General features: G+C 41.3%; 1 protein-coding gene across 1 annotated transcript in view; it reads left to right on the top strand.

The window, feature by feature from the left end:
• The window catches only part of pipox (pipecolic acid oxidase), a 36,411-nt gene extending 14,128 nt beyond the window's left edge, over positions 1–22,283 (top strand). Inside the window, exons 4-8 of the mRNA XM_030067184.1 lie at positions 3,804–3,986; positions 7,241–7,393; positions 11,259–11,408; positions 14,391–14,466; positions 21,579–22,283. Of these exons, the coding sequence (XP_029923044.1) occupies positions 3,804–3,986; positions 7,241–7,393; positions 11,259–11,408; positions 14,391–14,466; positions 21,579–21,709 (693 nt within the window). The 3' untranslated portion in view covers positions 21,710–22,283. The remainder of the gene's footprint in view (positions 1–3,803; positions 3,987–7,240; positions 7,394–11,258; positions 11,409–14,390; positions 14,467–21,578) is intronic.
• Positions 22,284–22,786: the final 503 nt, after the last annotated feature.

The following is a 22,786-nucleotide window of genomic DNA, read 5'->3' as shown; positions in this document are numbered from 1 at the left end:
ATTTTCTGTTTTTTTGGCATTTCACTTCATTTGATGGTGACAATAAACAGTACAGGTGTGGAGTTGAGTCACATAACTTGGACTTGATTTGGACTCAAGTCACAGATTTGATGATTTTAGAGTCAACTTGACAAAATCAAGACTTTGTCTCAACTTTGACTTTAACACCAATGACTTGTGACTTCACTTGAGCTTAAGCCCTTTGACTTACAAAGACTTTGTAGCCTACCTTCTGCAAAGTCAAAGATTAAAAACCCATGAATGGCGTAGGGGCTAATCTAAAGGCTTTTCAAGACCGTTTTATAACCAAATTATTAAATTAGGTTTGGTAAAGAGTACGTTATGACTTGTTAAGGACTCAAACCTCAAAGTTTAGGACCTGGGACTTAACTTGGACTTGCCTGTCTTGACTTGAGACTTAGGATGTATTCATTACAAGTCTGCAAAACCTGTACAGAAATTGTATTTTCTTGCATGCTTTTCATTTATTAATGAGTTGTTCGCTTATAAATTTTTTGTAACTTAATTCTTCTACTTAAAGGGAATAATGCATCCTTTAGTTCCCCTACAACTGGATGGATGGGTTACCCTGCATTTAGCATAAAAACATATTGGAGATCATAATTTCAGTCCAGAAGCACCACCCAAACCTGAACCCACGCCTGCCCAACTATCTTTAATTGGTGGTTTAGCTGTCTATTAATAAACTTGTGTCCATTCTTGCAAAGTGCAGTGAGCTGGAGCGGTGAATCATGACCATACAGATGGTTGAGCTGCTTTATGCACAATTATAATTGAATAGTTAGATTCCAAAAAGAGATATCCACCATAATGAAAAAGGCACTAATACTACACAAATTTACCTTGTCCACTAGGCTTCCCGCAGTGCCACTGCTACTGTTATAATCACAGAGCTGTGTGGATGGTGGCCAATGTGCTGGTGATTTTCTTGTAATTAATTAATTTATTTATTTTAACAATCATTTTTGCTGACTTGCTTCACATGGTTTTGAAAAAAATCAAGTGAATTTGTGCAGGGTCCAATTGTTTAGGTGTCATACTTGAACACTCACAGGCCTTTTCATAGCAGTCATTTTGTCTTGAATTAGCAGTTAAACACAAGTGATACTAATGATATTAATTAAGGATCCATTCCACTGAAGCGGATTGGAGCCAAAATGAACAACACCAGGACCTTGGCTCTGTCATACTTTCACAATGGCTGTTGTGAAAAACGCCTAAAATGACGAGGTTAAATTAGAAAGAAGAAAATGTTGAAATGATTGAGTGAATGAATGAATGATGCATTTACTGAATTAAATTAGAGTGAAATTACGTGAACCAGACCCCACCCAGCGAGTGTGCAGTAATTAAAAAAAAAAAATCGTATTTGATGTTCATATTATATTATTCCACGGTTTCTGGCCCAACTTTTGTGCTAAGAAATATGCATATATCTAACACTGAACCGCAAACCACAACACGGTACCAAAAATACTTGCAAGGTTTGGCAAATGGAAGCAAGTAAAGCCGAGGGTCATGAAAGCGTTTTCGGATTTCATCACTTACAACACCTACTGAGAGAATAAGGTTCAAATATACTTTAAAACCAAGCTGTGGATAATTGGACATATGTCAGACCTTTTGTTTTCGCCTAATAATAGCTCACATCAGGAATATGTTTCAGCAGTGAATTCATATTATCTGGACTCTTGTCACTATTGAACAAAGCAGTGGAGGAGAACAGCCTCTTCTGTGGCTGCCAGGTCAAGCACAAAACATTGTATTGTTATTTCACTGTGGTGCCATTTTCAATTGACTGGACAGATTGTTCACCTCTTCTTTGTGAAGCTGCAGTCAAGTATAAATTACAACTTGTAGCAATAGATGGCTAATAGATGGGTTGATGATTGCAGTGTGCATTTTCATGGCATGGCTCTTCTGTTGTACTATATGCAACTATTGATCTGCCTCATTCTGCTTTTTTAGGGTGGGCTTTTTCCCTAATCTTCCTTGCTCTCTCTCCGTCTCTCTCTCTCTCAGTGTGTGTGCGTATGCAGGAGAGCATGTAGCTCCTCAGCAATCAAACTCATCTCATTTTCTTCATTATTAGTTCAAATTCTTATTTCTGTGATTACCCAGCTATGTTGTTAAATTACAGGCGCTGCATATTAAGCATAATATTGACAAATACTCCACAATTATTAGTCATGACATTATTTTAATATGGTATATTGTTTGTAATTGATCATCATATTGAAAGTTTTAACCACAATGCATTGTGTCTTTGCCTCTCAGCACTCCTATAGGATGCTAAATGGTACACTACCTCAGAGAGAAAGCATAAGTAATGGAAATTATAAAAGTAATGCCAAAGTCCTGCATCACCCTAAGCAAACACTTTCTTCTTCTTCTTCTTCTTCTTCTTCTTTTTTACAATATGATGTTAGCAACCATGGATTATAGATGTCATCGCAAGTTCCCCTCTGGCACTGTATTCAGATTCAGGTTTTCATCTTTGGTGCAAAGTGTTGCATCATCTGTTCAGCATGTGAGGGTTTGCTAGAATCCCTCTGGTTCGATATGTCGACCTGCTCCCATTTCTCACTTTGACCGTTTCCACCGTTCTGCCCCTTGGCTGAACAGCCCCCACCCTGGACAGGCTCAAAGGAGGCAACTCAGAGTTTGTGGTGCATTTAAATCCCATTGTCTCGTACATCAGCATGGTAGCTCCAAATGAATTTTATTTTCTATAGCTGGACAAAGTCGGATAAAACAGAGTGATGCAGCTCTCATCCGAAGAAATACAGACTCACCAGCTTTGGATCTTTTGCCTCTCTGATCCCTTTTTCTGACCCTGTCTCTTAAAAATTACATTCTCATACAACTAAACTGCATTCTCAGTTATGTTTCAGGGAGAACATATTTACGATTTACGAGTATGTTTGTTTGTAATGTATCACTTAAGTCCACACTATGAGGCAACCAAGTGTTTTTTGCCCAAACCTAACCTTTCCCTAACCTTAACCAAGTGGTTTTACTGTCTAACCCTAACCATAACCAAGTGGTTTTACTGTCTAACCCTAATCATTTGACAATTACGTGTTAAAAATGAATAAGCTTGATCTGTTTCATCCCGACATTGAAGGCTGCCTTTGGTATCAGATGCAAAAGGGCCGTGATCAAACTGCAATATTTGACAACTTTTCCTTAACCTTAACCAAGTGGTTTTGGTAGCTGAAGCTAACAAAACTGGCTGACATGATATACAAGATGTTGATTAGAAATGCAGTTGGGATCTGTCAGAGGCAATGTAATCTGTGTAGATACTGCTCAACATGCCCTGTGTGTGACATAGTAACTATGCAACAGCTTATCATGGGTGGCTAAACACTTAGCCTTTAGCTTTTTTTAAATTACACTGATCACTTCAGATTATAAAAAACAAGAAAAAACTTTCTTTTTTCATGTTGACAAAAACATCCATGCATTAAAAATTATCTCACAGCGTTTGGGAGAACTGCATTAATTTCTCTTGCAGGATTTTATGATCCAGATGTCTAGAAAATCAGGGTCAGATGACGAAAAGCCCTCTGAGGCCTATAAGGCATTAAAGAGTGGTTGAACATGAGTGTGCTGGGAGTATAATGAACCCTCTATAGAGGATTTTTTGAAGTTCAAATTTAGTAGAATTTACTTTGACTTCCAAGATCTGAAGTCTCATATAAACGGGAAAATGAACAGCGGTATAAATACAGAGAAGGATTTTGTTTAACACGGATGTTTCCTCCTCTGTCACGCAGGGGCAGTTTCAGAAATTGGGCGGGGTTATAAAAGATGGACAAAAGGTGACGGACATCAAGCCTGGCCCCGTCGTGACGGTGTCGACCTCTGGCGGCGTTTACCGAGCCAAGAGTGTGGTGATCACCGCTGGACCCTGGGCCAACCGCCTGCTGTCGCACACTGGACTGCAACTCCCACTGCAGGTATGAAGAGCACATTCTGCAGTCACTGTGGGATTACAGCTTATTTTAAAGACATTCAGCACTGCATAGCCTGACATTATAAAGCACCTCCCAGTAGAGTGTATGTTGGTAAATGGGGATAGTATTGGCCTTTAAGTAACAATCAGATACCATACATCATCATCATCATGTATTATATCATATATTTTTGTAGAATTGATCAGCACTATCCCTTAAAAAATCCACTCTAAACATGTCTTACTTATCCCTGTGGATAACATAGTCACAATGACATCACATGAAGATGGGTTATTTCCAACAGCAACAGCAGAGTCAGTTACCCGACAACTTTTCATCAGCGATCATCAGCAGTATGTGTCAGGTTCGGTGTCAGCGATTCAGAATCAAAGAGAGAGCCTCTGTCTATAGCTGCCATTTTAAATCAATGTTCAACAATCACGCTCAAGGAGAAATCCACTGTGGAAGAAGCAGAGAAAACAATTTCACCATCAACAATAGCCTCAATAGACCAGAAAGTAATGCAGTCCAAGATACGTTAGGTTAAGGGAAACAGTTGGGGAGTGTAGAAAATAGAGTGTAGAAAATCACGGATTGAAGTTGAAGCAGACAAGGTATACTGAGAGAAAGTACCACAAAAGTAAATAACAACTCTTCATATCAAAATAGCTGCTGCAATGTACTGAGCAGCACAGATGTGTCCGACTGATACCTGACAATGTGAGAGGATCCATGGGAGGATTTTTATTTTAACCTCTTCAGTGCCGTTGCTCCCATCGGGTAGTTCCTTATTTTTTGGACAATATAGTATATAGTAAAATGTTTGCATGGAGCCCTCTACTCAGCATGATGCACAGGGCAGGTCCACCCACAGGACCTGCAGAAGATAGGTAGGTATTTTATCGATGGCTGCTGGCCGGCACACGCAGGCACGTTGTAAATGCACGTGGAGTTTTTGCAGGCTGGACACGAGTTGGTCACAAACCGGTCATGAGCTGGAAATTGTCCCTGACTGCATGCCGTAGCTTGGCTTGCCCGACATTACAGATGGGAGGCTCAATTCTTTTCACTGACTCAAGTTTATATGAGTCAATCACTAAAGAGTGTGTGTGTGTGTGACCACATAATTATTGGATGTATTTATGAATGCAAACAATTTTTAAGAAATTGAGAAAATAATTTCATTTGATATAAACTACTGGTGATTTTGAAAGTGGAGTACATTCTTTTTTCTTTGTTTATGTCTGAAATGTCTCGTGATGAGGTGGAACAAACCAATATCTAGCTATAATGGGTAAAAAATAAAATGTTAAACTGTGCATGAGCTTGCAAAATTTGTTTCATTCCAGGTCTTATATATTCTTCATTCTCTGAAATAATTAATGGCAGGAGGCTAGCAGTTAGCATTTGGAGCATCCAGCCAATATCCAGCACTCAGTAACAATGAGAGGAAGATAGCACCACTGCTGTCCTACAGAACAGCTGGGAGGAGGGAGGTGAAATGATCTAATTTTGTTTCAAAATGTGTGAAGTATCCCTTTAACAAGATGAGTTGGCTTCAGATATGAAGACTATTACAGAGCACATGGTGTTATGATGGATGGACATGGACTCGCTCCATCAGTCGACAGAGAATTGGCTTTGTATGGAAAAAGTGACAAATTAGATGAACAAAAATGTCACTTCTTGCATCAGAGTCCACAGGAAGCTTTATCCTGCCTGAATCCTAAACATGGCCCAGGTTCTTTAGCAGCCATCCACTGTTAGGTGGTTTACCCAGAGACAAAAGCATTACTACTGTATATTTAAACAGATGCAGGTTAGGAGCCTTAGTCAGCAAGGCTGTCTCTCCCATCTCGCAATACGCCACAGAGCCCGAAAAGAAAAGGTGATGGAAAAACAACCAGACAGCTGTTTGAGCAGAGAATTGGAGTTGGTATTGGAATTGCATTATTCAGGGTAGCAGGCTGGGGGGCCTGGGGAACACCATGCCTGACTGAACTGGTAAAAAAGCACAGACTATGAGCTCATTGGCTCGCTGGAGCACTGCCGCCTGAATTTTTATGGTCCATGGGAATGAGAACACGGCCGGTTAGTTCATTACACTGAAAGCTTCTGAACATTGCGTCCTTATTATTACCACCCTCAGATGGACGTCATTTGTACCACTGTGTGTACATTTCATTAAATCCTCATTCTCACTTCACCGTCACAGCGCTACTTTTGTAATTGCACTTATATTAGAGAGGGGAAGAAATGATGAGAAGCAGACTAAGAAGTGGTGATCTGTAGGTTTTGCTGTTATGGGATTTTAATGGCTGATACCAAGCCTGTATTTTATGCAATGTTTTTGTGTTTGGATATTTCACCTTGTTATGCAATATTTTCAGGTAGGCGTAGAATAGCTTCTAAAGCAAAATTTTACATATTGAAATATAAATAAATATTCAAAGATGTGTGTGTATTCTTATCAAAATGCCACATAATTTGATTTGATTCGATTTGATTTAGTCTTTATTTGTCAAGGAGGGTTCCATTGAGATCTCTTGAGGTCCTCGTGAGGGAGTCCTGATCAAGAATCAATTCAGGCTGTGGGGTTTTGTGTTAATCAACTCTACAATAAATATGCAATCAGTCAAACTGTTTAATATCCATCACATCAGAGGTTTACCACACTGACTGAACCATATCTGATGTTTACTTAACCCTCCTGTTATGTTCAAATTTTAGTAACATCTTTTATGCTTGGGTCAATTTGACCTCAGCAGTTTAAACCTCCACAAAATTATTAAAACTAAAATTGTTACCAAAGTTTATGTGTCACGTACTTTGTTTCTTTGCTGACTACCTAAATAGCCCTTTAAATAAAACATAACCCCTACCCCACCCACCCACTAACCCCATTATTTCTAAGTACAGATTTTTGTTATTTATAACCGATGCTTACAAAGTGTGTACAGGAATTGAAAACATATCATCATGTGAATTTCATGTTTACCCGGTAGTACCCATTAAATTAGGAAAAGTCATTAAATATGAAGCAAAAAAAAAAAAAATGATGTTAATCATTTATTTAGAGACGTTAAACACTGAATGGGGTCAAATTGACCCCAAACATAATAGGAGGGTTAAGGGGCATTGTCGCCCCGTATATTGGCAGGTGGATATACTGTTTAACCAAAAACCAATAAAGTCAAATTCCTGAGCCTTTGCTTGGTACTGGGTGTGTTGATGGTGTTCTGCTTTCATTATTATAGGTGGTGAGGATCAACGTCTGCTACTGGAAGGAGAAGCAACCTGGTTTATACAACGTAAAGCGACGCTTCCCTTGCTTCTTACACACAGGAAGTAAGGAGGCCAGAGACCACATCTACGGCCTCCCATCCAATGAGTACCCAGGTCTGATTAAGGTGTGCCACTCTGCAGAATAATCCTATCTGACTTTAGTGGAGCACATTTCATAAAAACAAATCCTTATTCTTGTAAGTCAGGATATAAGGTGGCATATGAAGACAGTTAACCTTATAGGAGTTTTAAAACAACTAATGTGAGGAAAGTCAAAGTTCAAGCTAATTCTTTCACCGTTTTATACAGCACAATAAAGAACAGAGCTGATTCGTGCAATATATCTTACTGGATCGTTTTGCTGTTTCATAGCATCTACCTATAAAGAACTGTCTGTCTTATGCTCTTAGAAGCTGCAGCACCGTGGTAAAAAAAAAAAAAAAAAAAAAAAAAATTGGCTATCGGCTCCAAAAACAGGTGTTTCAGAAACATAGTTATGCTGTGTGAGCTGCAGACACATCGCCTTGTCCTCAGATCTAAATTTTCTGAGGTCTGGTTCTGGGTGTTCATCTTTGGCTTGCTTTCATTTAATATCACATCTCTATTTTCAGCATTATGGTGGGCCAGCAGGCGTTCAGGGACTAATAGCAGACCACATGCATGCAAAGGAGGGGGGGGACAGATGGCGATGCTACATCACATTATTCACTCTGAGACAAAGTCACCAAAGCGCTATATGGCCTGTTAGACTCGATAAAGGTACTTTGAAAGGAAACCTAATTAATGGATGTACCGTTTTAAAAATGAATTCATTAAACCTGAGAAATTAATAGTAATTAGTTTGTGTTTGCACGACTTTGTGGCAGTGTTATCTCCTTTTTTTCACCAGGTTAGAGCAAACGAGGATTTTTGCTCCACTCTTTCACAGGGGAGTTTGCACCATCTGCCATTGCACGAAAGTCTGAAAGTTTTTAGCGCTGTTGGCACCTGGGAAACAGCGCCCTCTTGCTGTTTTGTGCTGTAAAGAAATCCAGCAGATTTCCCTCCAAATCCAAGCTGTTGGTCCACAGTGTAGTGCAGAAAATGCGGCGTAGAGGCTGGTAGAAAGAGGAGGGAAATCCAATCCAAAATCCACTCATGTGCTTTTGCACGCACGATTCACGACCAGGCATGAGGGGATTTTACGGAAGTGATCTTTGTAGCCGCTGGATGCCGGATGAGTGTGAGCTTTTTAAACTGAAGTTTTTGAAGTCTGATATGGTAGAAAAAACTAGGGGCCCTATCTTGCGCCAGACTCCCTAAACCCGCTATTTGCGGATTTAGGATTTAGGAAGAGGCGTTCCCCCGTAAAAGTTGCTATCTTGTGCACCTCCCGCTATCCGCAAAACATCTCCGCTACCCGCTATATTATGAATAGGCGTGTTTTGGGCGTTACGCCAGTTAAACCAATCAGTGTGCCAGGTGCCACTGCCTTTAAGGGCAGGATGCGCTATCCTAAATCCTAAATCCTAAACCCGCGATGGAGAGAGGGAGGTAGATTTTCTCAGGGCTTCTACTGAGGCTAAAGCAAAGTGGCTTTATATACATATTATATATTATATTATAGGCGAGTTAATTCGGGAGGTGGAGCCACATGTGTCCAAGTGGACGTGTCACAAGGTTGTACTGATTGAGTAAAATCCCCGGGTCACACCACACACACACACAAGAGGCAGAGGTGGAACTATGTGTAAACTAATTTATTGACAAGGTAGATTGGGCAAATAAAATATTAAAAATAAAAATATAGCACAGCTACTGGCTTATGATAAAACAATAAAACGTGCTGGCGTAAGTGTCCAATTAAAACAGTCTTTCCTCTAAACAGTCTATATGAGTAATATACTCAGTCCATTCCGGCGGCGTCCCGGTATCAGTCCGACCGTGTGTGTGGCGAGGCTCCGTCGGGGCGCGCATTGAAGCCGCCTGGACGCGCTCTCCTAACAGCCCAAACTTTAGGGAAAGCGGATAGCGGGTGGTCAGGACCACCCGCTATCCGCTATCCCTAAAGTGTGTGCGCAAGATAGCAACTTTAGGGATAGCGCATGAAACACGCCCACGACGCACCTCCAGGCGCAAATGATGCAGTCAGCATAACGGATAGCGGGTAGCGGGTGGCGCAAGATACCGTTTAGGGATAGCGGAAGCTCCTAAATCCGCAATTTGCGGGTAGCGGGTAGTGGCAGCGGATAGCGGGTGGCACAAGATAGGGCCCTAAGCGTTGTATCTGCTGTATGTCCAGTATTCAGACCATTACATAGCCTTTACTCCAGAATTAACAACGTGAACACATCATAACACATTTCTATATTAGCATGCCTCCATCGGCTTGTTATTCAAATACAGCTACGGAGTCTGTGGTTTATCATCTTAAATTTTGCACATATGGACACAATGGAAGCCTTACTTTTAAGTTCTGAATCTTTAACTTGATATTACACTTGAGCAAGAGTGTTAATGGAAAACTTTAACTGAATGAAAAGTAGAATTGTTGATAAATTAACTAAGTCCACAAACTGATATAAATAAGACATTTTTTTTTCTTCCAAATAGACATGCTCTTATCCTTTTTGCAACAATTGGCAATTGTGTTTTTTTATCTTAACATGAAAGCAAAACTCATAGGACATCATGCCAGACAGTGACTAACCTATCGGGTGTGTTTTCAAATGCCTAATGAAAGCTGGATGTTGTCGATCTGACATGGTTTATTTTGAAGTTGCAGACATTGCGAGTTGCCACTCGTTTGTTAGGTCGTATCACAAAGATTTTGTGGCCAAAGGTGACTACAAATGGCACTGCTGCAACGTATATTAGTTGCTGCTGTTGTCTACCGCTCGTACGTAAAGATAAGCATGAAAAAAAAGGCTTATTTCTTTAATGTCCCTGCATAAAAAAGTCCATATTTATGAGACCAAGTCGAGTCTGAAGTTTTTTTAGTATGAGTCTGAAATTGAGTGTGAAGTCAAACTGAGTCCAACTCACAAGCTCGAATCCCTCTGGGTGAAAGAGATAAGCTTAATAATAATAATAATAATAATAATGCCGTATTTCACCAACTAATTGCCGGGCCGCAAATAGCCGCCTGGTTCTTTTAAACGCCTGGGGTCTGCACCCATTTTGCGTATTAAACGCCCACCTGAATAACCGCCGGGGCGATTATTTGCATTATATTGAGGTAACCCAAAATAAGGCTATTCACCTTATTTTCGCAGAAGTAAACAGTTAGCCGCACAATAACTGTGCGGCACTTCTGTTTTCTGTCAAAATAAGAGAGCTAGCTAACGTTAGAAAAAAGAGTGTACTGTACCGTAATCTTACATTGACCGACTAATTCTTATTTTGACAGAAAACAGAAGTGTCAGAGGGAGTGACTCGCAGCGCGAGCGGTTTGCACTATGTTTGTATGTACAGATATGTTTATCTTATGCCTTACAATACTTTTTTACTAAAAAATATGTTGGACAGTAACTGTCATCACAATAATGGCCTGGTGCAGGTCTGTGTAAAAATAAATAAAGGCCTGCAGCGAATAGCCGCCTGGTTCTTTTAAACGCCTGGGGTCCAAGTTGATTTTGCATATTAAACGCCCGGGCTATTAATTGGTGAAATACGGTATAATAATGAATTGGGAGCCATTAGGTGGCGGTATACACAAGAGCCCTGTCAGTTGCTGCCATATATTCTGTACACTAAGGAAATTTCATTTTCATTTTCATTTTGCTTTTGGTGACCCCGTGACCTTTCATCTAGCGCCACCATCAAACTAAGCCCAGGTGTTTTTAGGGAGATACCATCCCTGCTGTTGTCCACCAAACGTTTTAATTTTGGGTTCATTTGCTCCGGTGACCATCCATCGATCAGATGCTTGTGGGGACGCCAACCTCTTAGTCATTTAAATTGAAATAATCTCACTGTGAGTTGTGTTGTGATCTGTACCCGTTTGTCCAGATATGCTACCACAATGGTAGTGAGACAGACCCAGACAAGAGAGACAGGCAGACAGACAGGTCTGACATCGACATCCTCCGGCGCTACATCACCCATTGTTTCCCTGGTCTGGAACCTGAACCTGCCGTGGTGGAGAGCTGCCTATATACGGTCAGTATCAATCCATCAAACATCAAATTTCCAGTGCAGGATTCACACTGGCCCTGGAAATTCTCAGAGTTTTGAGATGTTTACTCAAGACGAGGAAAAACAGGGAATTTGATCATTTTTCTTAGCAAGTCAGTGAATTTTAGAAATGGGTCAATTCGTAGGAAAGGGTTTCCTGTACCATATACAGTGGTGTGATGCGTACACCCCCCGCCCACACTTTCACTCTCTCTCTCTCTCCCGCTTTGTGTTTGTGTGTGTGTGTGTGTGTGTGATGATACGTTTTGACCATGCGTAAAGGTGCAATTATCTCTCGACAGTGCTGTGTCCTTTCAGTATTGTATTAGTGGTGAGGTTATGCTTTCTCTCGCTCACCTCATTATCATTATCCTCTGCCTGCTATCAGCAAATATGTCGTACACTGTGTTAAAATCAAGAAATAATAGCATATAGGCTGCAAAATGTACAGAAAAAAATAATTCAGTGTGCTTTATTGGGTATGAGTTTTACGTTCATGAGTAGATTATTGAAAAAAATAGACCCTCCCTCCCAAAAGAGAATAAGGCAACCAGGTCATAACTTTGTCTTTTAAGTCGCTCGCTAACATGAATTGTGTGCATCGTTGGCGGTCTGTATTTAATTCATCACCACATCTCACATCATTCCCCAAAGCCATACACAGGTGTGAGATTCTGTTAGTCTTGGGGGGGAGGGTGTGTGTGTGTGTGTGTGTGTGTGTGTGTGAGGGGAGGGGAGAGAGAGGAGGACGCCATTCTGCCCTCAAGCAATATAGCACACTGCTTTTACAAAGCTTACACACCGAAGCTCTGGGAAAACATGATTTCTGTGACCTTGTCTAATGCCTCTGAAAATCATAATAGTCACGGCCTCTTCTCACTTAACAGCAGGTGTTTTGTTTGTCTGTTTGTGATGCCTATAAGAAGAGCTAGTTAAACAGTCTCTATGAGCCGCTGATACAAGGCATTACACGTTCTGCACTTCAGTCCTTTTGCCGGTGCGAACATAACTCTGGTTTTTCACACGTATACAAAACATGTCGCAGGAACAAAAAGACACAGGGCTGTACGGTAAAAGAGTGTATCTGTCCTTGTAAAATGAACCTGGGGACACTGTTCATTAGTCATGTCCCCATATGAAGGGATCAAGGAGCAGGAAACTGTGGTGAACTTAATAAAAACAGGTCAAAGCTCAACCTGACATCAGGCCAAAGCATGTAATTGATCCACTGGTCCAACAGAGGAAACAGTGTCAGTAAGTGGGTTTCCATTCACCTATTTTTCAGTTTGTGTATTAAAAGCCCGAAGACTGAAAATTTAAAAAAATCTCCAAATATTGCAAAAAAAAAAAAAAAAAAAAAAAAAAAAAAAAGGTGGCAGACGACAACAACAGTCGGTTTGTTTGGACCCAAGAAGAGACTTTAACTTTTTTTGAACTAATTAAAGAAAACAATATCAATGCTATACTGGATAGTAAACGACAAAGTTTTGATTTTTGACTGACTCTTTGACTCTTCTTCTACACTGGTATAATATCACCCGGCTGGAGAATTAGCACCACCTGTTGCTCACCTCGATGAACCAACTCCAAATAATCGCATAACAGAAGTGGATGGACATGAGCTTAAATTTGCATTTTGGTTTGCAGATTTTCTGAAAATTTGGTTAAAATTTTCGATATATTTGGATGGAAACCCGACTAGTGTCACGTTTCTGCGTCACGGCAACACTTGTCATTTATGAGGCCCAGTGTAACAATTGTGCATGCGTAAATGTTAGCTTGTTAACTAAATGTTAGCTTGTTAGCTTCTTAGCTCATTAACTAATGATAACTAAAACACTTGGCTAAGGTGAGGTCAAGGTTAGGGCTAGGTTAAGGTTGGGATTAGGGTTAGGGTTAGGATCAAGTTATGGTTAGGGTAAAGATTAGGAAACGTTAGCCAGCAAACATGCTAAAAACAAGCTCTGGTTTTGCGTCCATGTCCGCCACTCTGCCATGTTACTGCTCTTTCATACAACCGCCTATTTTTCACACATCGGCAACACACACACTGTCACACTGCCACGCTGTCCTCTGGTGGCCCAGCAGCTCTATTACACACTTTGCCTCGATACTGGGCCGACAAGCTACATGGCATTGTGGAGTATTGAGTCAGAAATTTTTGGATCCCAGCTAAATTCTGCAGAGGTTGAAAATGTCAGAACTTGCGTTTGAAATTTGGCCAGGTGCTATTGTAGTAACCAGCATTTGTAATGAACATTTTAGTTTAATCTTAAAACAGAAGCAGGACAGACCGGAATCAGTTCACTTAATCAAATAACCATCAAAGCTGAAAAAAAAAAAGAATTGGTTGAGGTTAGTTAGTAGAGGGGAGGTGACTCTCTCATGAGCAGCCGACTGTGCTGTTGTTGTGGTCCAGCTCTTTTTGAAGGAGGCAAAGTCCAGTGGAGCTTTGTGGTTGAGCCAAAATAGACACTTTTGCAGAGATGTTGAATTTTTTACGTAGGACTTCAAGCACAAACTTTTGAATATTATTTCACCTTCCTTAAGACTTGGATGTGTCCAGAGTATATGAAGTATAGAGGTGCTACTTCCTTTACATCTCCAGCAAGTCTACTGGTAATAGGCTCCATTTGGACGGTTGCTGTGGTATCCAATGCCACCTGTGTTATTTGCAGTTGGATAAACCTGTTGCCCATTTACTTGTACACTGTGTTAATGTTATTCAGACAAGACTTCCAATCTGCAGGCGGTAATATCCACAACTAGGTCACTCATTCAATGTTTAGTAACTGCCATTTGTGGATGTATGTTAAAGTATGTGGTTTCAAAACCAATAGATTTGTCAATAAATGTCCAAAAGTGACAAATTGACCAAGAGAAAGGTTGAGGTTTCCACTATTATTTGTACCCTATAATTTGAATTTTGTTTTGCCGGCTCCTCACTCTGTGCTGTTATTTTTACAGCTTACACCAGACCGCCATTTTGTTCTGGACTGCCACCCCACCCACAGCAACATTGTTATCGGAGCAGGATTTTCAGGTTCGTACAGAAGTCTGAGATAATATGTTGTACGTGAAATTTAATGCAATTTAATGTAAAATGAAAAAAACGAAGGCACTCTGTTTTTGAATGAAGCAAAATAATTATTTGTTCTTTGAGCAAAGGAAATCAACGAGTATCGACTCTTAGTCTTCAGGGTCTGACAAACACATAAGCAACTGGAATTATATACCAGCCATGGGTGACATACAATTTAAGGCTTCGTTCCTAGTCACTGGAGGGTGTTAAACCAGCACCATGGTCCCCATATATACAAAATTGCCAAAGAAAAAAATTACAAAAAAGTGCAAACAATAAGTGATTTACATTGAGTGGAACTAAAACCCAACCAATGTCCCATAATGTGGAAGAAAACCAGCATGAAGAGTCAGTCATCAAGGTGTTGTACCATAAATGCATTAGCACAGGCATATTTAATATTTAATTACCAGATCCCTTATGAATTAGCCAAATTCAAGCAAGTACAGGAGTTTATAGCAAGTAGAAAGAGATAACTAAGCATATAATCACTGTCTGTATTAATAATTATTACTGTGCACTCAGTGTGTATGATGTATAAATAGAGCAATGCTATGGTTTTCCCAATAGCCTCTAAATACTAGACTATCAGGGATAATAGACTATCTGTGCACTGGAAAACAAAGGATATTAGAGAAAGAAAATCCACCTCATCATTCAGTTCTGGAGACTTGGTGGCCTTTAGTGTGACAATCCAAAATGTTTCTCGCTGGAGGAGTTTTTTCAATCTGCTGCCACCTCGTATGTGGTTAGGTATGACTTCAAGGGCAACTGCTTTCAAGGAAGAAGGGCTGCCATGTCCTGCTTGATTGTAATCAACAGCCATGGGATAGTTTGGGATTTTTTTTGTGTGAGTAGCAGTTTTATGCTCCCTAAGTCTGTCCTTAAATCTCCTTTTTGTTCTCCCCACGTAGAAACTTTCACAAGGGCATTGCGGGCGATATGCAAGAAAGGAAGTGTACAGTTGGCAAAGTGATTTATTTAGTATGTCTTATTGGTAAACACATCCACAAATCTATCCGTCTTAGTTGCCACAAGGGAAGCTGCCTGTAGGTTTATGGAGCCAGGGAATCAAATTTACCCAGCTTAGCGTGAACATGGCCTTATATCACAGAGAAATTGGCCAACATATCTTCCAGTAAAGGGTTCGATTAGAATCTGTTCACAAGACACAAAAATAATGCACTGTTTATGTGAAAGTTTGATGTCTTTTCACCCTGGTTCTTTAAGGGTGAAGTGCAAATCCCTGTAATGCCCGGTATCAAAATTGCACTGAACTCCTTGATTGTTACTGACACTCCTCCTGCGGCCCCTCTCCTCCAAAATCACCCAGTCAAATTGATCAAAACACCAAACAAGTGAAGGCAAGACAAAAAACCTGTGCACTCTCAACAAAAATGGCACCACTCTGGTGGAAGAGGCCATCATCCACTGTCACTAAAGTAGAGTCCCTGGGGTCTGGTAGATCTTTTCCAGGTAAAATAAAGGATGTGTTTTATGTTTCCAGTTTATTGGGAATAAATAGAAGAATAACTGGGTAGCTAGCATGAGCAGCAATATCCAGAAAAGAGCACCACCCACTGAAGCTCAAACTTAATCAACAGTAAAGCGCTACAGAGAATGCAGACCAAGTATTTTTCCTCTATACTGCCCAGTTGGTTTTATTGCAGTCTGGAGAGCTGTATGACATCTAACCTACATTACCATAGTGGATGTTTGCACTGATTTACTGTTTGGTTGTGTGAGGTGAATGTGAGCTAAACTGTGAAATTGGAGGAGTCTGTGCTCTCTAAAGCAACAAGAATTTTGTTTTATTACTGACTAAAAATCAGTTGCCATCATTTCAGCCTTCACTTTGACCAGGGACCAATCACAACCTACAACTAGACTCTACCATTGTTGTGCAGTTGTAAATGCATCCGTCCGTGACAAATGATAATAAACCTTTAAAAAGTGTCAACATATTGGCTTGTATCATCATGTGCATCAGTTAATCTCCCTCCTGCTGCCTTCCCAGAGTTGGCCATTTTGCGAACTAAGCACATGGTTAAAAAGACATCAGCCGTGGAGCCATTTGTCTACGTGCAGCCAGCTGCGTGCTCAGTCTTCAGTGGTGGGCTATTGCCTGGATCTCTTTCCCCATGTACCAGTAAACAATTTTAATCACCAATCAGCTGGCCTATTACAATGGATGCCAACCAAGACCATCAGTGGGAATGGGAAAATCCACCAGCACACAGCCAGTCGAAAAATTAGAAAAAAAAAAAAAAAAAAAAAAAATCTTCTGGCACACAGGAAGTGATGCTTTTTACGTGGCGGAAAAGTTGATTGAGGCCCGGCTCGCAATCTCCATTCTAATTGATCCCAAAGGTGTTCTATCGGGTTGAGGTCAGGGCTCTGTGCGGGCAGCTCAAGTTCTTCCACACCAAACTCTGCCAGCCATGCATTTATGGAGCTGCTTTGTGCACTGGAGCTCAGTCATACTGGCACAGAAAAGGGCCAAAAGAGATTGCGGAGCCAGGCCTCAATCAACTTTTCCAGAGAGAATTGTCCAAAATGTCTTGGTGAGCTGAAGCATTAAGATTTCCCTTCACTGGAACTGGCGGAACTGAACGCCAGGAGAACGTTCCCTGCCTGACTGCAGGGAACGTTCTCCTGGTGTTCACCAAACCCAGACTTGTCCATCAGACTGCCACATAGAGAGGCCTTATTGGTTGCTCCACAGAACACATTTCCACCGCTCCAGAGTCTGGCGGCGGCGTGCTTTACACCGCTCCATCTGACGCTCGGCGTTGTGCTCGGTGATGTGAGGCTTGCATGCGGCTGCTCAGCCATGAAGCTCCCAGCGCTCAGTTTCTGTGCTGGTGTTGATGCCAGAGGAGGTTTGGAGCTCTGCAGTTACTGAGGCGGCAGAGCGTTGGCCACTTTTACGCACTATGAGCCTCGGCGCTCGGTGACCCTGCTCTGTAACTTTACATGGTGCTGCCACCTGGTGGCTGAGTCGCTGTGGTTCCTAAACGCCTCCACTTTGCAATAATAGCAGCTGACGGTGGAATATCTAGGAGAGAAGAAACTTCACCAGCTGACTTGTTGCAGTGGTGGCATCCTGTTACATTACTATTAAAGCAGCACACTGGAACTCAGTGAGCTCCTTAGAATGAGCCATTCTTTCACAAATGTTTGTAGAGGCAGACTTCATGGCTAGCTGCTGGATTTTATACACCTGTGGCAACGGGACTGAATGAAACACCTGAATTCAGTGATTAAGAGGTGTGGCCCAATACTTTTATCCATATAGTGTAGCTGTATGGGTAATTACTTGTGATAAGAATTCATATATTCACTTTTGGCAAATCATACTACAGAGGATGATTATATAGATTTGAACATATTAAAAACAGTTAGAAGGCCTCTTTCAGCACTGACCTCAGGCCTGTAAGGGCCTTTTTGTGTGTGTGTGTGTGTGTGTGTGTGTGTGTGTGTGTGTGGGTAGGTGGGTGTGTGTGTGGGTGTCTTTCACAACATCCTCAAGAATATCAATTCATACAAAGTAGCTCACTTTGTGAACTGTTTTAACTTGTGTAAGAGGGAAACAGACCTGTCCAGGGTGTTTCACTGCCTCCGCCCTATGTGCGCTGGGATAGGCTCCAGCAACCCCCCGCGACCCTTGTGAGGATAAGCGGTTTAGAAGATGAATGAATGAATGAAGAGGGAAACAAGGTCACTGTGTATCCAACAAGGTCCCTGTGACACTGGAGCATCTGTAAAGGTTTGGGGACACGAGACAAACAGAACCATTAAAGTTGAACTGAGTGATGGATGACACGGTGTATTGGTTGCCAAGGATGATTCAAGTAACCTGTTAGTGTCGCACAAAGAGTCCAGGGGGTTAATGGCAAAAATATGAGTCTGGTTCTGAGAAATCGTCACATATGACTGCTGTCATTAGTTGAAATGTGCTGGTTAGGGGGGTGTGTGTTACTTGCAGTCTTGTAATCTGCAGATTCCTCAGGCTAACACAACACAAGTGATGGTAAAGGTAAAACTCAAATTGCTATAGCCATAAAAAAAAAAAAAAAAAAAAAACAACCACCTGACTGACAAACCTCTGAATCTAATACAGTCTAAGACCCCTGGGAAATCTAAAACTCAGGCTACTGGCTTTTGGAGCAGCATGGTTGTACAGTAGAAAAGGAGTACATCAGAATTATAAAGTATCAAGACAACATTAGTCTGTCAGTAGATTACAAATTATTATAGTAGATTACAAATTATTATAAACTTATTATAAACTCCACCTCATAAAGTCCACCCCTGTGCTCCTGTAGACAACAATGCTTTCATTAAGGAACTGGTTCTATTCCTGTTCAAAATCCTAATTTTGAACTGTTCTGAGTATTTTGACCAAAAAATAAATTTGTTTTAAACCCCAAAAGTTGGTCTCAATACAAAAAAAAAAGTGGGAGTCGTTGGAACTGCAACGACAAGAGTGGGTGTCTTTGATTTGTCTATTGTCTCCATCTCTTCCTGTAGAATAAAAGAGTGTGCAGTGATCTGCTGAAGAAACAAAGTTATTGCTTTCAATTTGGACATCTCCAGAATTTCAGGAAAAGATGGAAGGGAGTACGAGAAAAACGAAATCGTATTGCTGAAGAGTCGATGAAGGTTGGGCTCGTTAGAAACCACAACCACATTATCAACAAGCTACAAAAACTGAAGAAATACAAAGTCTTACGAAAACAACATTGTGAAAAGTGGGACTGGACAGCTAACATGGAGGAGTCTTATAAACTCCTCGGCAGTGTCCTGGGTCATAGTCCAGCTAACCAGCAGACTGGGGCTGAGTTCAGGAGTGCTGGTTCCAGTCCAAACTGGTGCAAACGCAGACCAGTTCAATGGTTGGCAATGTGGTTCCATGAATCCCAAATGGAACCGATTCAAGAACCAGAACTGTTTCGGTTGGAAATAAGTAATGGTGATTTGAGAATGAGATGAAGAAGCCTTTACAGTTTAATGCAGGAAGAAGTTTTTTTATTGCTTGGTTGGTTGGTTTTATTTATTTGTTTGTCTGAATGCTGCTTTTTCCTGTGGTCAGTATATTCAAAACCTAGACTTGTAACTGCTGATAAAATGATGCTGGGTAATTATTTATTTGTCTTTGAAATGTTAACTAAGTTGAGGATTTCCCTAACACTCTTTGGTGATGCATCATCCAAGCCACTACCACCACAGCCAAGCTTGCTGGCGTGCAAAGTTTAGAAATATTTCCTTTTCCAAGTTCTTAAATAATGCGATTTAAGATGTCCTTGTCCTAGTTTTTCAATCGCATGATGACATACGACAAAAGACATGCTGCTCCTAAGTTGTAAATAGCACAAGCAACAGGAAACTGCGAGCTTTTTGTGTTGATAATATCTACTGACAGTTTCTATATCTGTGCTCCCTCCTCTGTTTTATGCTCCAGCCTTGGAACAGCCACAAATGCCACAAGTCAAAAACACAAAGAAAAGCAACAAAAAGGGGCCTATTTTTAACAAGTGTGAGTGGCCAGTGTGCTCTGTTGGCAGATCAGAAAACAAGGCTTTTCTTTCCAACGTTTGATTTCTGCTAGTGTAAGCCTTCAGTAGATCTGGGCGAAAGGTTGGGGAGATGACACCAAAAGTGCAAGTAATTGTGCTCACAGAGTCTCAGAACTGTTTTAAAGGGGATTTCACAGAGAAGTTGTAATAGATTAAACGCTGTCCCAGGTCCGTGTTCACACAGTTCTCCAAGTTGCAGAATATCCTCAAAGCCCTGGACACACCAAACTTTTAATGAGACTTTCCCATCAATTGTTAAAGGTGGGGAGCCTTCACTTTGGGTCTGGACTCATGTTATTCTCTAATTAACATGGCTGAGGCACCCAGAAGGCTGACTCTGTCCCACCTCTCTGCGTGTCAGTGGTCCTCTCCTGGAGTTGCCTTCAGGGTCTCCTGGCACTTTTCCATCTGTTCCCATAGCCTTCTCCTTCAGCTAATTATATCTGTAATTAATTTTCTGCTCATAATTTTCTGCTTTCAGAAGACCCGGCAGTGGCTGAAATAATGGAGCATTTATGGCTCGGAAATTTAGTCGGCCAGGTTAGAAAAAGTCATTGAAGAAGCCACGTAATCAATACAAGAGCAGCCATGGTGACGTGTCTTTGCACCCACACCGTACCAGACAGTTCTGAAAGAATCAATCTGGCCTGCACTTGATATCTTATTTGTCTGTGTTAATAATTGCTTAGAAATATCATGCCATGCCCTCGCAGTGTTTTTCTTTGCTCCTCTAAAGAGCTCATTCTCCGGCCCCTCTACTGTGGCGGCAAAAATGCTCACTACCATATTGGAGAAGTTCACAGGGCTTATCCGTAATACTAAAAAAAATGTGTTGCCTTCCTCCCCCTCCTTCACTGCTTGCATTTGTCATCAAAGCCCGACACAAGTGCTTTAAAGCAAGTCCTGGGGGGTTGCCATGGTTACAAAGTCACCCTGTGGGTTTGGCCAGCTATTGAGGTTTTCTATTCTCCTTCTCCGGCGAGATGAAAATGCACGTGGCCAAACTGTCAAAGCTGGGCTTTTATGACTTCAAAGCCAGGCAGGATCCACAGGAGCTCGGAGACCTTTGTCAGATGGCGATGTGCTGCATTCCTCAAGCCCTGTTGACATTCACAATTTGCCTCCCAGACCTTAGCAACAAGGAGAATTAGGCTACATCTCGAAAATAGCCACTTTCTCATCTCACTCCTGGGCTTGAGCACATATACCCATCACCCAGAGAAGGGACAAATCTCCCTTAATTTAGCATTTGGTCTCGGTTCACTAAAGTGAATAGATGCCCAGTGACAGCCAATGCAATAGCTCTACTCCTTTTTTTCTGTATTCACTCATGCGGGGCTTAAACCCATCGCCTAACCCAGACAAAGGGGTGTGAGACACAGGCTATTTATAGGTTAACCACAAGGTACAGGGCGTGTATTTCCTCACGTCATTCACTTCACATGGTTTGAGTATCTAGGTACGTCGCTAATTGTGATGATTTCTCTCATCTAGGCCACGGCTTCAAGTTTGGACCACTCATCGGCAAGCTGCTGTGTGAACTCAGCCAGGGAGAGGTGCCCTCTTATGACCTTTCACCTTTCAGAATCAGACGCTTCCAGGCAAAGATGAAGTCAGCTCTGTAGAGCCAGGACCGGATGATTTTGTGGCTAAATGGAACATCTACAGTATGATTCATAGTAAAGATCTCCATGTGAGCTAGGCCTCTGTTTCAAGAGGAAATATTTTAGCAAAAACAGATGAATTGCAGTTTAATCATGAGTCTTAACATTTGGGATTGTTGAGGTGTCTATACTCCAAGCTGTGAAATGCCATTTAGTGCATATTGCACGTCACTCATTTTGATGCAATCACTTGGCGATATGTATTCCATGCGGTGGGATCAGCAAGATGTTGAGCATTCAGTGGATGACCTTGTCATGAAAGCAATGATTGGGGGCAGAAATCTATCTTAATCGATTGCAAAAAATATGAAAATCAGCCTGATGATTCCTCCCATTGGAGAGCATTCTGCCCTGGAGCTGTGTAAGAAGCTATTTTCTTTGCATACCAAGTCCACTTGCTCTCTAAAGCAATGAGAAACTCTTTTATTACTGACTAAAAATCAGTTGCCCTCATGTCAGCCTTCACTTTGACCAGGGACCAATCACAACTTACAACTAGACTCTACTCATTGTTGTGCAGTTGTAAATGCATCCGTCCGTGACAAATGATAATAAACCTTAAAAAAGTGTCAACATATTGGCTTGTATCATCATGTGCATCAGTTAATCTCCCTCCTGCTGCCTTCCCAGAGTTGGCCATTTTGCGAACTAAGCACATGGTTAAAAAGACATCAGCCGTGGAGCCATTTGTCTACGTGCAGCCAGCTGCGTGCTCAGTCTTCAGTGGTGGGCTATTGCCTGGATCTCTTTCCCCATGTACCGGTAAACATTTTAATCACCAATCAGCTGGCCTATTACAATGGATGCCAACCAAGGCCATCAGTGGGAATGGGAAAATTATGCAGTGAAATGCTACAGATCAGCGAGCCATTTGCTCCTTTGCCTCTAAGTGACTTCAGATGGATAGCAAAGAGCCATTATGCAAATTACAAGAATTAGAAGTACATTAAACATGCAAATGCAAATATTCAACCACCAATAATCATCACCCAGGGCCAACTGAAACACCCCTCTGGAAAAATGTACAGCATGTTGCCT

The sequence above is a fragment of the Myripristis murdjan genome, chromosome 13 (genome assembly GCF_902150065.1).
Source record: "Myripristis murdjan chromosome 13, fMyrMur1.1, whole genome shotgun sequence".
NCBI classification, from domain to species: domain Eukaryota; kingdom Metazoa; phylum Chordata; class Actinopteri; order Holocentriformes; family Holocentridae; genus Myripristis; species Myripristis murdjan.
This window is presented reverse-complemented; position numbering and strand designations above follow the sequence as displayed.